The 14,692-nt window shown below is 46.0% G+C and overlaps 1 protein-coding gene across 11 annotated transcripts in view; it reads left to right on the top strand.

Annotated features, from left to right (window-relative positions):
* CLIP1 (CAP-Gly domain containing linker protein 1) overlaps positions 1 to 14,692 on the top strand; it is a 147,444-nt gene that overhangs the window by 39,185 nt on the left and 93,567 nt on the right. For all 11 annotated transcript variants that reach the window (XM_077955576.1, XM_077955581.1, XM_077955573.1 and 8 more), the window contains 2 exons: positions 2,760 to 2,950; positions 5,987 to 6,558. In XM_077955576.1, coding sequence (XP_077811702.1) covers positions 2,866 to 2,950; positions 5,987 to 6,558 — 657 coding nt within the window. In that variant the 5' untranslated portion in view covers positions 2,760 to 2,865. The remainder of the gene's footprint in view (positions 1 to 2,759; positions 2,951 to 5,986; positions 6,559 to 14,692) is intronic.

Here is a 14,692-nt window from a genome sequence, read left to right as displayed (position 1 = left end):
TGCCTGCTCCATCTGTTCTCTGTCAGTTCTCCCTGGCCCTTGTCACTCTATGATGTTGGTCCAGGGTGAAGAGTAGGGAAGGCCCCAGAGAATTTCTACATTTAACCTGTCCGCATCCTTCTCAAATTTTACGGACATAGACATGGCCTTCGTTGGCTGAATCTAGAGGAGACTTGGCCAATCCCTTCTATCTGTCTGAGGCAGCAGCAGGAACAAATAACGCTGCTTGAATCTTGCAAGCTGTGTGGTGAGAGTCTGACAGTAAAGCAGGTGGTTTCAAACCTGACTCTGAATCAGAGCTACAGCCTTAGCATAGGGACTCCCACCCGGATCTCTCTTTCCCTCATCACGGATGGCGGTGGTGATGGTGGTAATGGCGGTGGGGAGCCTGGGACTTTTATATTCATAGTCAGGATAGTGACTTCTGTCTTCAGGTAAATGCCAGTTCTTACTCTGTCCTTGAGAATCTTCTCCCAAATCACACTTATTTATTTATTTATTGAGACAGCCTCACTCTGTCGCCCAGGCAAATGTCAGTTCTTACTCTGTCCCTCAGATTCTTCTCCCAAACCACACTATTTATTTATTTATTTATTTATTTATTGAGAGATAGTCTTGCTCTGTCACTTAGGCTGGAGTGCAGTGTGCGATCTCGGCTCGCTGCAGCCTCTGCCTTCTGGGTTCAACCAATTCTCCTGCCACCTGAGTACCTGGAATTACAGGCTTGTACCACCATGCCCAACCTCTGCCTCTGTTTTCACATGGCCTTCTTTCTATGTGTTCTCATCTTCTTTTTTTTTTTTTTTTTTTTTCGAGATGGTGTCTCGCTCAGTTGCCCAGGCTGGAGTGTAGTGGTGCAATCTTGGTTCACTACAACCATCACCTTCTGGGATCAAGGGATTCTTGTGCCTCAGCCTTCCAAGTAACTGGGACTACAGGAGGCACACGCCACCACGCCTGCCTAATTTGTGTGTGTGTGTGTGTATATATACACACACACACACACATATATATAATTGAGATAGAGTTTCGCTCTTATTGCCCAGGTGGGAGTGCAATGGCACAATCTGGGCTCACCGCAACCTCCGCCTCCCGGGTTCAAGCAATTTTTTATTTTTAGTAGAGACGGGGTTTCACCATGTTGGTCAGACTGGTCTGGAATTCCTGACCTCAGGTGATCCGCCTGCCTCGGCCTCTCAAAGTGCTGGGATTACAGGCGTGAGCCGCCGCACCCAGCCATAATTTTTGTATTTTTAGGAGAGATGAGGTTTCACCACGTTCACCAGGCTGGCCTTGGACTCCTGACCTCAAGTGATCCTTCCACCTTGGCTTCCCACAGTGTTGGGATTACAGGCGTGAGCCACTACGCCTGGTCACTTCTTTTTATAGGGACACTTTTCATTGGGTTTTGGGCCTACCAAGGGAATCCAGGATGATCTTATCTCAAGATTCTTAATTATATCTGCAAAGATGCTTTTTCCAAATAAGGTCACATTCACAGTTGATAGGGGGACATGTCTTTGGGGGAGGGCACTGTTCTGTCCGCTGCAGTGGGCTGCAGGTGCCTGTGTCATCACTGGCCAGATTCTTTGCCAGTGGCTGGTGTTGGCTGTGAGGGAGACAAGATGAGAATGTGAGGTCTGTGCTTCATCATCCAAGCTCTGCTCGCAGAGAAAAATGCAGAACACTGTCATTTGACAGAGAGTCATTAAATGGCAGCATTTTTCTCTTTGAATTGTTCTGTTTTTAGGTATTATATCTGAAAATATTTCCCTATATTCCAAAACCCCAAGGTCGTCTTCAACTCACTTTCTATGGAGGTAAAGAGAAGATGACAGGATACTATTTTACCTTAGCCCAAAAGTCATAGATTCATATCTGGTCTTGAGTAAACCAGCAGTATATTGCGTTTTTCTAGATAGAACCAAGGTAATTTTCCCTCATCACTTCCCAGATAGGGCTTTTTCTTACATAGTTTTAATCTTCCTGTAGTTTAACATATATATAGTTTTATATTGTAAATTGCATAATTCTGTGGATTTAAAAAATATAGCTAATACAGACTTGTTGTAGTGAAACGTAAGCAATATAGAAATGAAAGTGAAAAACTGAAAGCTTCCTTTTCCTCCCCCCATTGTTTGGTGTAGATTTTTCTGAACCCTCTTTTAGGGATTGTGTGGGTTTTAGGAGCTGTACTCAGCTGAGAACATTAGGTATATAAAGCAAAGCAAATACTTCGTTTGTCTCAACTGCTTGTTTTTGTTTTTGTGTTTTTTGTTTGTTTGTTTTGAGTCAGGGTCTTGCTCTGTCGCCCAGGCTGGAGTACAGTGGTGTGATCATGGCTTACTGCAGCCTCAAACTCCTGGGCTCATGAAATCCTTCCCCCTCAGCCTGCTGGCTAATTTATTTTTATTTTTGTTTTTGTAGAGACAGGGTCTTGCTATATTGGTCAGGCTGGTCTCGAACTCCTGGCCTCAAACAATCCTCCTACCTTAGCCTCCCAAAGTGCTGGGATTACAGGTGTGAGGAGTGGGTCATGGCACCCGGCTAACTGCTTGTCTTGAGGATAGTAAATTGCCTTTAAGTCCATTTCAGCAGCATTTTCATGTTTTTAATAACCAGAGTCTTCTAGGTTCCTAGGTTCAGCCTGGAGATGGATTATTGTCAAATAAAAGGAAAGCTTTAGTCTGTGAAAGCTACATGTTGTTCCTACTTTCTCCTATAGATTATAAAATCTTTCTATTTATTTCTCTTTTCAGATTTAATCCAGAGACTGACTTCACTATAGAAGCCACGGTTGTATCGATGGTTGGGGAAAGATAGTGGCAACAAGCAAAGGAGAAGCAGCTCTGACATACAAAGAAAATGAGTATGCTAAAACCAAGCGGGCTTAAGGCCCCCACCAAGATCCTGAAGCCTGGAAGCACAGCTCTGAAGACACCTACGGCTGGTAATACTTTACACCTTTCCTTTATGACAAATGAATTATCTTATATGCAGACTTCAATTTGATTTTTAATTTTAAAACATTATTTTATATACGTTCATATTCTTGAAAATATTTGAAAGGTTTTTTTTTATTTATTTTTTTGAGACAGAGTTTCACTCTTGTTGCCCAGGCTGGAGTGCAATGGCCCGATCTTGGCTCACCGCAACCTCCACCTACTGGGTTCAAGTGATTCTCCTGCCTCAGCCTCCTGAGTAGCTGAGATTACAGGCATGTGCCACCACGCCCGGCCTTTTTTTTTTTTTTTTTTTTTATGGTTTTTGAGACAGAGTCTCGCTCTGTCAACCAGGCTGGCATGCAGTGGCATAATCTTGGCTCACTGCAACCTCTGCCTCCTGGGTTCAAGTGATTCTCCTGCCCCAGCCTCCCAAGTAGCTGGGACTATAGGCACGCGCTACCACGTCCGACTGATTTTTGTATTATTAATAGAGATGGGGTTTCACCACATTGGCCAGGCTGGTCTCGAACTCCTGACCTCGTGATCCGCCTACCTTGGCCTCCCAAAGTGCTGAGATTACAGGCTTGAGCCACTGCGCTGTGCCTTTTTTTTTTTTTTTTAGATGGAGTCTTGCTCTGTTCCCCAGGCTGGAGTGCAGTAGCACAGTCTTGGCTCACTGCATCCTCCACCTCCTGGGTTCCTGTGATTCTTCTGCCTCTGCCTCCAGAGTCGCTGGGACTACAGGCGTGCGCCACCACACCGAGCTAAGTTTTGTATTATTAGTAGAGACAGGGTTTCACCATATTGGCCAGGCTGGCCTTGAATTCCTGACCTTGTGATCTGCCTGCCTTGGCCTCCCAAATTGCTTGGAATACAGACATGTGCCACCGTGCCCTGCGGGTTTTTTTTTTTTTTTTTTTTGAGACGGAGTTTTTGTCGCCTAGGCTGGAGTGCAGTGGTACGATCTCGGCTCACTGCAACCTCCACCTCCGGGGTTCAAGCGATTCTCCTGCCTCAGCCTTCCTAGTAGTTGGGATTACAGACACACGCCACCATACCCAGCTAATTTTTGTATTTTTAGTACAGATGGGTTTTCACCATGTTGGCCAGACTGGTCTTAACTTGAGGTCAGGAGTTCATCTGCCTGCCTCAGCCACCCAAAGTGCTGGATTCTAGGTGTCAGCCACCCAAAGTGCTGGATTCTAGGTGTGAGCCACCATGCCTGGCCTGAAATAATTTTTAATTGAAAGACATAAAATTTTTTATGTGGAGAGCTTAATGAATTTTTGTAGGTTTTTTTGTTTGTTTCTTTCTTTGTTTTTGAGACAGGGTCTCACTCTGTCGCCCAGGCGGGAGGGCATTGGTACTATCATGGCTCTCAGCGTCCCAAGTAGCTGGGACTACAGATGTGCTCCACCATGCCCAGCTAAATTTTGTATTTTTAGTAGAGACGGGGTTTCGCCCAGGCTGGTCTTGAACTCCTGACCTCAGGTTATCTGCCTGCCTTTGCCTCCCAAAGTGCTGGGATTACAGGCGTGAGCCACCACGCCCGGCCTGGTTTTTGTTTTTGTTTTGTTTTGTTTTTGAGATGCTGTATTGTTTTGTCATCAAGGCTGGAAGGCAGTGGCTCAATCTCGGCTCACTGCAACCTCTGCCTCCCAGGTTCAAGTGATTCTCCTGCCTCAGCCTCCCGAATAGCTAGGATTAATGGTGCCCACCACCATGCCCAGCTAATTTTTTTTTTTTTTTTTTTGAGACAGAGTTTTGCTCTTGTTGCCCAGGCTAGAGTGCAGTGACGTGATTTCGGCTCACTGCAACCTTTGCCTCCTAGGTGCAAGCAATTCTCCTGCTTCAGCCTCCTGAGTAGCTGGGACTCCAAGCGCACTCCACCACGCCCAGCTAAGTTTGTATTTTTAGTAGAGATGGGGTTTCTCCATATTGGTCAGGCTGGTCTCAAACTCCTGATCTCAGGTGATCTGCCTACCTCGGCCTCCCAAAGTGCTGGGATTACAGATGTGAGCCACTGCGCCCAGCCCTGTATTTTTTTTTTTTTTTAGCAGGTATAGGGTTTCATCATGTTGACTGTGCTGGTCTCAAACTCCAGACCTCAAATGATCTGCCCACCTCAGCCTCTCAAAGAACTGGGATTACAGGTGTGAGTCACCGTGCCTGGTTTTTGTGTCCTAGTTTTTGTCAGCTTGAATTGACTACTCAATTGTGGAGTAGTGGTATTTAGTGAATCTGAATGCGTATTTGCTGATGATGTTCAGGGTGGTGGGTGTAGCAAATAATGAAATCAGACCAATTATGAATATAGGCCTGGAAAAAGGACTGATTTTATTTTTTTCTTGCTTTGACTTTTTCTCATATTAATTGCAAGTAAAGGAATAAACCTCAACTACCAGTTTGCTGAGTTTAGCAGCATTGATGATCGTAGTGAAGGATCAGTTATTCGTGGCTTCCTTGTTTAAAACAAAACAACACAAAACAAACAAAAACACTTTTGTGAAGCACAGTGGCTCATGCCTGTAATCCCAACACTTTGGGAGGCTGAGGTGGGAGGTTCACTTGAGGTCAGGAGTTTGAAACCAGCCTGGCCAACATGGTGAGATCCCGTCTCTACGAAAAATACAAAAATTAGCCAGGTATGGTGGTGCACATCTGTAATACCAGCACTTTGGGAGGCTGAGGCGGGCGGATCATGAGGTCAGGAGATTGAGACCATCCTGGCTAACATGGTGAAACCCCACCTCTACTAAAAATACAAAAAATTAGTCAGGCGTGGTGGCGGGTGCCTGTAGTCTGGCTACTTGGGAGGCTGAGGCAGAAGAATGGCGAGGACCCGGGAGGCGGAGCTTGCAGTGAGCTGAGATCGCGCCACTGCACTTCTGCCTGGGAGACAGTGAGACTCTGTCTAAAAACAACCTTTCTAAGAGTTGTAGACTACTCCTGCGGGCTGTTGGCTTTCTCCAGTTTTTCTTGAAGTTAGAGGTTGTCTGCTTGAATATTAAATCGAATCTCTTCTGATGTTTTGTTTTCAGTTGTAGCTCCAGTAGAAAAAACAATATCCAGTGAAAAAGCATCCAGCACTCCATCATCTGAGACTCAGGAGGAATTTGTGGATGACTTTCGAGTTGGGGAGCGAGTTTGGGTGAATGGAAATAAGCCTGGATTTATCCAGTTTCTTGGAGAAACTCAGTTTGCACCAGGCCAGTGGGCTGGAATTGTTTTAGATGAACCCATAGGCAAGAACGACGGTTCGGTGGCAGGAGTTCGCTATTTCCAGTGTGAGCCTTTAAAGGGCATATTTACCCGACCTTCAAAGTTAACAAGGAAGGTGCAAGCAGAAGATGAAGCTAATGGCCTGCAGATGACGCCTGCCTCCCAAGCTACTTCACCGCTGTCCACTTCTACAGCCAGCATGGTGTCTTCCTCCCCAGCCACCCCCTCAAACATTCCCCAGAAACCATCACAGCCAGCAGCCAAGGAACCTTCAGCTACGCCTCCGATCAGCAACCTTACAAAAACTGCCAGCGAATCTATCTCCAACCTTTCAGAGGCTGGCTCAATCAAGAAAGGAGAAAGAGAGCTCAAAATTGGAGACAGAGTATTGGTGAGTAGAGAAACATTCTGAGGTCATTTTGTTGAACTGAGATGTAAACACCAGGGAGTGGTTGAAATACACACATCAGGGCTGGGCGCGGTGGCTCACGCCTGTAATCCCAGCACTTTGGGAGGCTAAGGCGGGTGGATCACAAGGTCTGGAGTTCAAGACCAGCCTGGCCAAGATGGTGAAACCCCGTCTCTACTAAAAATACAAAAAAATTAGCTGGGATTGGTGGTGGGCGCCTGTAATCCCAGCTACTCAGGAGGCTGAGGCAGAGAATTGCTGGAACCCGGGAGGCGGAGGTTGCAGTGAGCCAAGATTGTGCCACTACCCTCCAGCCTAGGCGAAAGAGTGAGACTCTGTCTCAAAAAAAAAAAAAAAAAAAAAGCCGGAAATACACACATGGGATACTTCTTGGCTCAGTGTCTGTTCTGGAGGGACGACCCCTCCTTTATAGAGAAATTAATCAGTTCAGTTTATGGGTAACTATGCAACAAATTAGAAACTGGCATGTAGTTTGTGTCTAGAAAGAGCATAGGTTTGCAGTGATCTATTCTAGTTGTATCTAGCAGTTTAGCTAAAAGAATATTGAGTTTGTAATTTGTAAATATTTACTTTTGTTATTAAAAATTTTCTTGGCCGGGCGCGGTGGCTCACGCCTGTAATCCCAGCACTTTGGGACGCCAAGGCGGGCAGATCATGAAGTCAGGCGATCAAGACCATCCTGGCTAACGCAGTGAAACCCCGTCTCTACTAAAAACACAAAAAATTAGCTGGGCATGGTAGCAGGCACCTGTAGTCCCAGCTACTCGGGAGACTGAGGCAGGAGAATGGCCTGAACCCCGGAGGCGGAGCTTGCAGTGAGCCAAGATTGCGCCACTGCACTCCAGTCTGGGAGACAGAGCAAGACTCTGTCTCAAAAAAAACAAAAATTAATTTTCTTAATATTATATGGCTGCCTGTTGGGGACTCGAACTCCAGTCTCCACATGACAGGCAGAAACACTCACCACTATACTAACAAGGAACTTGTAAATATTAAGGTAACAGTGGCCAGGTACGGTGGCTCACGCCTGTAATCCCAGCATTTTGGGAGGCCAAGGTGGGAGGATCACTTGAACCTGGGCAACAAAGTGAGACCCCGTCTCTATAAAAAATAAAAAAATTGACTGGGCGGGGTGACTCACTCCTATAGTCCCAGTACTTTGGGAGGCTGAGCGGGTGGATCACTTGAGGTCAGGAGTTCAAGACCAGCCTGGCCAACATGGCGACACCCCGTCTCTACTAAAAATACAAAAATTAGTCAGGCATGGTGGCAGGCACCTGTAATCCAAGCTATTCGGGGGGCTTAGGCAGGAGAATGACTTAAACCCAGGAGGTGGAAGTTGCAGTGAGCCAAGATTGCATCACTACACTCCAGGCTGGGCAACAAAACAAGACTCCATATAAAATAAAAATAAAATAAGCCAAACATGGTATCACATGCCTATAGTCTCAGCTACTCAGGAGGCTGAGCCTGGGAGATGGAAGCTGCAGGGAACTATGATTACGTCATGGCACTCCAGCAAGACCCTGTTTCAAAACAAAAAAAAGTAACTTTATTGACAAAATAAGCTCAGGAGTGAACTTAGGTATGTTTATAAAAATCAGATTTTTTGCCCCTTCTGATTTTTAATTTTTGGTTTAGTGAAATTATGTGGGTGTCTGTAAGATTCTGCTACCTTAAATGGCTTGGAAAACTCAAGGCATCAGAGGATGTTACTTAAGAATTTCTGGGCCAAGGCCAGGTGCAGTGGCTCATGCCTATAATACCAGCAGTTTTGGAGGCTGAGGCAGGTGTATCACCTAGGGTCAGGAGTTCAAGACTAGCCTGGTCAACATGGTGAAACCCCGTTTCTACTAAAAATACAAAAACTAGTTGAGTGCAGTGGCGCACACCTGTAATCCCAGCTACTTGGGAAGCTGAGGCAGGAGAATTGCTTGAACCCAGGAGGAGGAGGTTACAGTAAGCTGAGATTGCGCCACTGCACTCTAGCCTGGGCAACAGAGTGAGACTCTGTCTCAAAGGGAAAAAAAAAAAAAAGAATTTCCGGGCCTTTCAAATGATGAGGTTTAGATTTAGGAAGAGGAAAGAAATGTACAGTAGCTACTGTTTGACTAATAAGCGGAAATGCAAGGTATAAGGTCTACGTACCCTACATTCTAGAACCTCTGAATTTAGTGATTTTTTTTTTTTTTAAAGAGGAGCAGAGTAGCATAGTGCTAAGAAGACAAGCTGAGTCCCTGCTTTGCCTTTGAGACCTCAGTGAGATATTTAACAACTTAGTTTCCTAACCTCTATAAGCAAGGCTAAAGTGCTGCATTTCGACTATATTGATATTTCTAGGATGTGATGTCAGGTTCTTGGACAGTTTGACTGACGCCCAGCTGTTCTGTTTCAACATGGTTGTCTCCATGCCTTGGACTGCATGTTCTGTGCTGAATTTTTAGCTCATGACCATACATGAGGAGGTGACTTGTCAGCTCTTTATATTTGAACTGACAAGCTTTATCTTTCTATGAGCTACTCCCCAGGGCCCTTACACTAAGAATCTTCTTGTTCTCAACACTTCCTTTATTTTCTATTTTTTATTTTTGGAGACAAGAGTCTCACTCTCTCTCCCAGGCTGGAGTGCAGTGGTGCGATCTCAGCTCATTGCAATCTCCGCCTCCCGGGTTCAAGCTATTCTTCTGCTTCAGCCTCCCGAGTAGCTGGGGCTACAGGCATGTGCCACCACACCCAGCTAATTTTTGTATATTTTTTTTGAGACGGAGTCTCACTCTGTCCCCCAGGCTGGAGTGCAGTGGCGTGTTCTCAGCTCACTGCAAGCTCCACCTCCTGGGTTCGTGCCATTCTCCTGCCTCAGCCTCCTGAGTAGCTGGGACTACAGGTGCCTGCCACCACGCCTGGCTAATGTTTTTTTTTTTTTTTTTGAGATGGAGTCTGGCTCTGTCGCCTAGGCTGGAGTGTAGTAGTATGATCTCGGCTCACTACAGCCTCCGCCTCCTGGGTTCAAGCAATTCTCCTGCCTCAGCCTCCTGAGTAGCTGGAATTACAGGCGCCCGCCACCACGCCCAGCTGATTTTTGTATTTTTAGTAGAGACGGGGTTTCACCGTGTTGGTCAGGCTGATCTTGAACCCCTGACCTCGTGATCCACTCACCTTGGCCTCCCAAAGCGCTGGGATTACAGGCATGAGCCACTGTGCCTGGCCACTACTTTTTTTTTTTTTGTATTTTTAGTAGAGACGGGGTTTCACCGTGTTAGCCAGGATGGTCTCGATCTTCTGACATAGTGATCTGCCTGCCTTGGCCTCCCAAAGTGCTGGGATTAGAGGTGTGAGCCACCGCACCCGGCTGCTAATTTTTTTTTTTTTTTGTATTTTTAGTAGAGATGGGGTTTCACCCATGTTAGCCAGGATAGTTGTGATGTTCTGACCTCGTGATCTGCCTGCCTCGGCCTCCCAAAGTTCTGGGATTACAAGCGTGAGCCACCATGCCCGGCCTAATTTTTTTATTTTTTTATTTTTTTATTTTTATTTTTATTTATTTATTTTTTTTTTTGAGGCGGAGTTTCGCTCTGTCGCCCAGGCTGGAGTGCAGTGGCGCGATCTCGGCTCACTGCAAGCTCTGCCTCCTGGGTTCCCGCCATTCTCCTGCCTCAGCCTCCCGAGTAGCTGGGACTACAGGCGCCGCCACCACGCCCGGCTAATTTTTTTTTTTTTTTTGTATTTTTAGTGGAGACGGGGTTTCATTGTGTTAGCCAGGATGGTCTCGATCTCCTGACCTCGTGATCCGCCCGTCTCGGCCTCCCAAAGTGCTGGGATTACAGGCTTGAGCCACCGCGCCCGGCCAATTTTTTTATTTTTAATAGAGACGGGGTTTCACCATATTGGCCAGGCTGGTCTCGAGCTCCTGACCTTGTGATCCGCCCTCCTTGGCCTCCCAAACTGCTGGGATTACAGGCACGAGCTCAAGACTTCCTTTTTTTTTTTTTTTTTGAGACGGAGTCTCACGCTGTTGCCCAGGCTGGAGTGCAGTGGCGCTATCTCGGCTCACTGCAAGCTCCGCCTCCTGGGTTCACACCATTCTCCTGCCTCAGCCTCCTGAGTAGCTAGGACTACAGGCGCCCGCCACCGCGCCCGGCTAATTTTTTGTATTTTTAGTAGAGACGGGGTTTCACTGTGGTCTCGATCTCCTGACCTTGTGATCCGCCCGCCTCGGCCTCCCAAAGTGCTGGGATTACAGGCTTGAGCCACCGCGCCCGGCCTAAGACTTCTTATACAGGTCTTTGATACTGTGAAGGGGGAAAAATATCTTCCTGAGAATTAAAAAAAAGTTTACCAGATTTGTTTTGCTTGTGTTTGAACCTTAAATAACTATAATTTATCCAGTATGTGCTTTTTGGTGTCTGTCTTCATTTGCTGAACACTGTTTTTGTGAGGGTTGTCTATAATTTGTAGAATTAAAATGCACACATAGTGGGGTCTTATATATAGACCAATTTTAATAATATGCTTTTGTAGATTGTAGACTGTGGATTTGGGGCATTCATATGGAAGGAAATACAGGTCTTAATTTAAAACAATAAGCTGCTGTTTGGTATTATACTATTTTGATGTACTATACCTAATTTAATCATACACATTTAGGTGCAATCTAGAAATGAAATTTTTTTCATTTTTTTTCCCCTAGAAATGAAATTCGAGTCAAGGGGTATAAATAATTTAAAATTGTTAATAGATATTGCCAAATTGCAAAACAAAAAGCCTTTATTTTTGTTTCCACAAACAGTACACAAATATGTCCTTCCTGGTAAGTTTTTTTTTTAGTCTTACTGGTGCTTTTTTTCACCTTATTAAGGTTGTTAAAGCTCTTTTTTTAAATTCATTTATCATATTAATTTTTTTTTTTTTTTTTTTTTTTTTTTTAGACAGAGTCTCACTCTGTCCCCCCAGGCTGGAGTGCAGTGGTGCAATCTTGGCTCACTGCAACCTCCGCCTCCTGGGTTCAAGCGATTCTCGTGCCTCAGCCTCCAGAGTGGCTGGGACTACAAACGTGCGCCACCACGCCCAGCTAATTCTTTGTATTTTTAGTAGAGATGGGGTTTTGCCATGTTGCCCAGGCTAGTCGTGATCTCCTGAGTTCAGGCAGTCCACCCGCCTCTGCCTCCCAGAGTGCTGGGATTACAGGCGTGAGCCACTGTGCCTGGCCCTTGTTAACTTTTTTTTTTTTTTTTTTTTTTTGAGACGGAGTCTCGCTCTGTGCCCCAGGCTGGAGTGCAGTGGCCGGATCTCGGCTCACTACAAGCTCCGCCTCCCGTGTTCACGCCATTCTCCTGCCTCAGCCTCCCGAGTAGCTGGGACTACAGGCGCCCGCCACCACGCCCGGCTAGTTTTTTGTATTTTTTAGTAGAGACGGGGTTTCACGGTGTTAGCCAGGATAGTCTCGATCTCCTGACCTTGTGATCCGCCCGTCTCGGCCTCCCAAAGTGCTGGGATTACAGGCTTGAGCCACCGCGCCCGGCCAAAATAATCGAAAAGACAGAAGCACCCGCTTCCGCAGCGAGCAGGGTAATTAAATTTGTTTTTGTTACCGTAGATTATTGGGGAACATGTGGTGTTTGCTAACATTAGTAAGTTCTTTAGTGGTGATTTGTGAGATTTTGGTGCACCCATCACCTGAGCAGTATACGCTGCACCTAATAATTTGATTTCTTCTATTCTTCTCCGTCCTCTTACTGGTGACTTAGAACCTCAAACCTCTGAGCCTGGTTGTGACCTTGCATTTACATTGAGTGTTTCTTCATTACCTACTTGGGGAATTCTTGGGCTCTTTTAGGATGGGGGTTTGTGCTCTGGGGAAGTTGTTCTTTACCTGAAATCCATTTGTCTTGATTGCTGATGGAGCAGTTAGTGGCAGGATTTGCTGTTTTGTATGGTCCACAATTGAAAAGACTCCAGATAGTCACATTTAGTTAAAAGTCCTTTTGGCTGAATCTTGGGATCTTTTCTGACACAATGGATTTTACTTGGCTTAATTCCTTTGCGACGAGGTTTGCTGCAGATTTGAATTTTTTTTTTTTTTCTGATTTTAGTTTTGTTTTTTTTTTTAAATTTTTAAATCAAGATGGAATCTTGCTTTTTGCCCAGCTGGAGTGCAGTGGCATGATCTCAGTTTACTGTAGCCTCTGCCCCATGAGTTCAAGCGATTCTTCTGCCTCAGCTTCCCAAGTATCATAGCTGGGATTACAGGCACCCACCACCACACCCAGCTAATTTTTTTTTTTTTTAGACCAGGTTTCACTCTTGTTGCCCAGGCTGGAGTGCAATGGTGCAATCTCACTGCAACCTCCCCCTCCCGGGTTCAAGCGATTCTCCTGTCTCAGCCTCCCGAGTAGCTGGGATTACCTGAATGTGCCACCATGCCTTGCTAATTTTGGATTTTTAATAGAGACGGGGTTTTTCCATGTTGGTCAGGCTGGTCTCAAACTCCTGACCTCAGGTGATCCGCCCGCCTCGGCCTCCCAAAGTGTTGGGATTACAGGCGTGAGCCACCACTCCTGGCCTGTATTTTTTTTTCGTAGAGACGGGGTTTCACCATGTTGGCCAGTCTGGTCTCAAACTCCTGACCTTAAGTGATCCGCGCACCTTGGCCTCCCAAAGTGTTGGGTTTGCAGGCGTGAGCCACTGCGCCCGGCCAAGTTTTTTTTTTTCATTTTTCAGTTTCCCAGAAGTTCTGAACTTCACCCAGTATAACCTTTTAGGATCGTCCAGGAGGGAAATACAGAGCACCTCATGCTGCTGCAGAGAAGCTGCGTTCGGCAGCCTTTTCCTGTTTGTGCACAGCAGACTCAGTGCGGTCACGTTTTAGCGGGTCATTGTTGTCAGTGCTCTTCCTGCTGCTTGCTTTCAGTTATGAGAAGGTTCCCGAGTTTTCCTTTTGAGGCTTGGAAACACAGGAGACCGTCCACCTGCCTGTCCGATCCCACGCCTCTGGTCTCGCTGTCCATCCTCCTCACCTGTGTCCTGTGGCCCTAACTGCTTTGGGTCAGACCATCATCATCTTTACCTGGACTTGCGGGGCACCGTCCATGCCTCTTGCCTCGTCTCTCCTCACTTCTATTCTTTGCACAATGACAGAGAGGTTCAATTAAAATGTCAATTTGGCGATGCTGTTCGCTTGCCTGAAATCTTTTTAGTAGCGCCCAGTCTGCCTGCACCGTTGGCTTTGATTTTCACAACGTTTGGAGCGTTTTCTGTGGTGCTCAGTAATTGGGCAGTGGTTTCTTTTTGTAAACCTGAGCCAACATCTTAACCCCAAAGGTGCCAAATTTGGTATCTGTCTAGCCTTGAGAACTTTGTGTAGGCTGTTGGGGCTTGGGAGTTTGGAGCTTTTCTGTGCTGAGGAGCGCATGCCACTGCTTTGGGACTTGGGTAGAGGGAGGTTTGACCACACAGGCCTGAGTCCTGAGCGCCAGTGTTGTCTTACTACTGGATCCCAGCTCCTAACTTAACAACTTGATTGTCCCTGTGAGTTCTCTAAGCATAATCACAAAAATATCTTGAGCCTCAGACACTTGGTAGTGTATGATCTTTTGTAGATTTAAAAAGCAAACTTTGCTAGTATTTTGTCAGTGGGTGCCATATACAAGACTGCTTCTGGTGAGTAAATATTCTGCATTTTATCTACCCCCATGGTTAGAAGAGGTGATTTTTTTTTTTTTTTTTTTTTTTTGGAGACAGAGTCTTGCTCTGTTGCCCAGGCTGGAGTGCAGTGGCACGATCTCAGCTCACTGCAACCTCTGCCTCCCAGGTTCAAGCAATTCTCTTGTCCCAGCCTCCCATGTAGCTGGGACTACAGGCATGCACTACCCTTTCCAGTGTCTTGATATTCTTGGGGTCTGGATCCTGTGGAAGCTCAGATGTCTTTCAGAAGCGGAGATTAAGTAGTTCCGAGACATAAAGTGCAAGTCAAGTATCACTTCTTCGTCTTTTAGCCAAAGCGTCTATTCATAATTACGCATCTTTTGTTTACCTGTTTGTTCTAGGAAGAGTTAGACTTACGAGAGGGTATCTGTTATATGTCATTTGCTCTTGTCAC

The sequence above is a fragment of the Macaca mulatta genome, chromosome 11 (genome assembly GCF_049350105.2).
Source record: "Macaca mulatta isolate MMU2019108-1 chromosome 11, T2T-MMU8v2.0, whole genome shotgun sequence".
NCBI classification, from domain to species: Eukaryota; Metazoa; Chordata; class Mammalia; order Primates; family Cercopithecidae; genus Macaca; species Macaca mulatta.
Note: the sequence above shows the minus strand (reverse complement) of the source record. Positions and strands in the feature narration are given on the sequence as shown.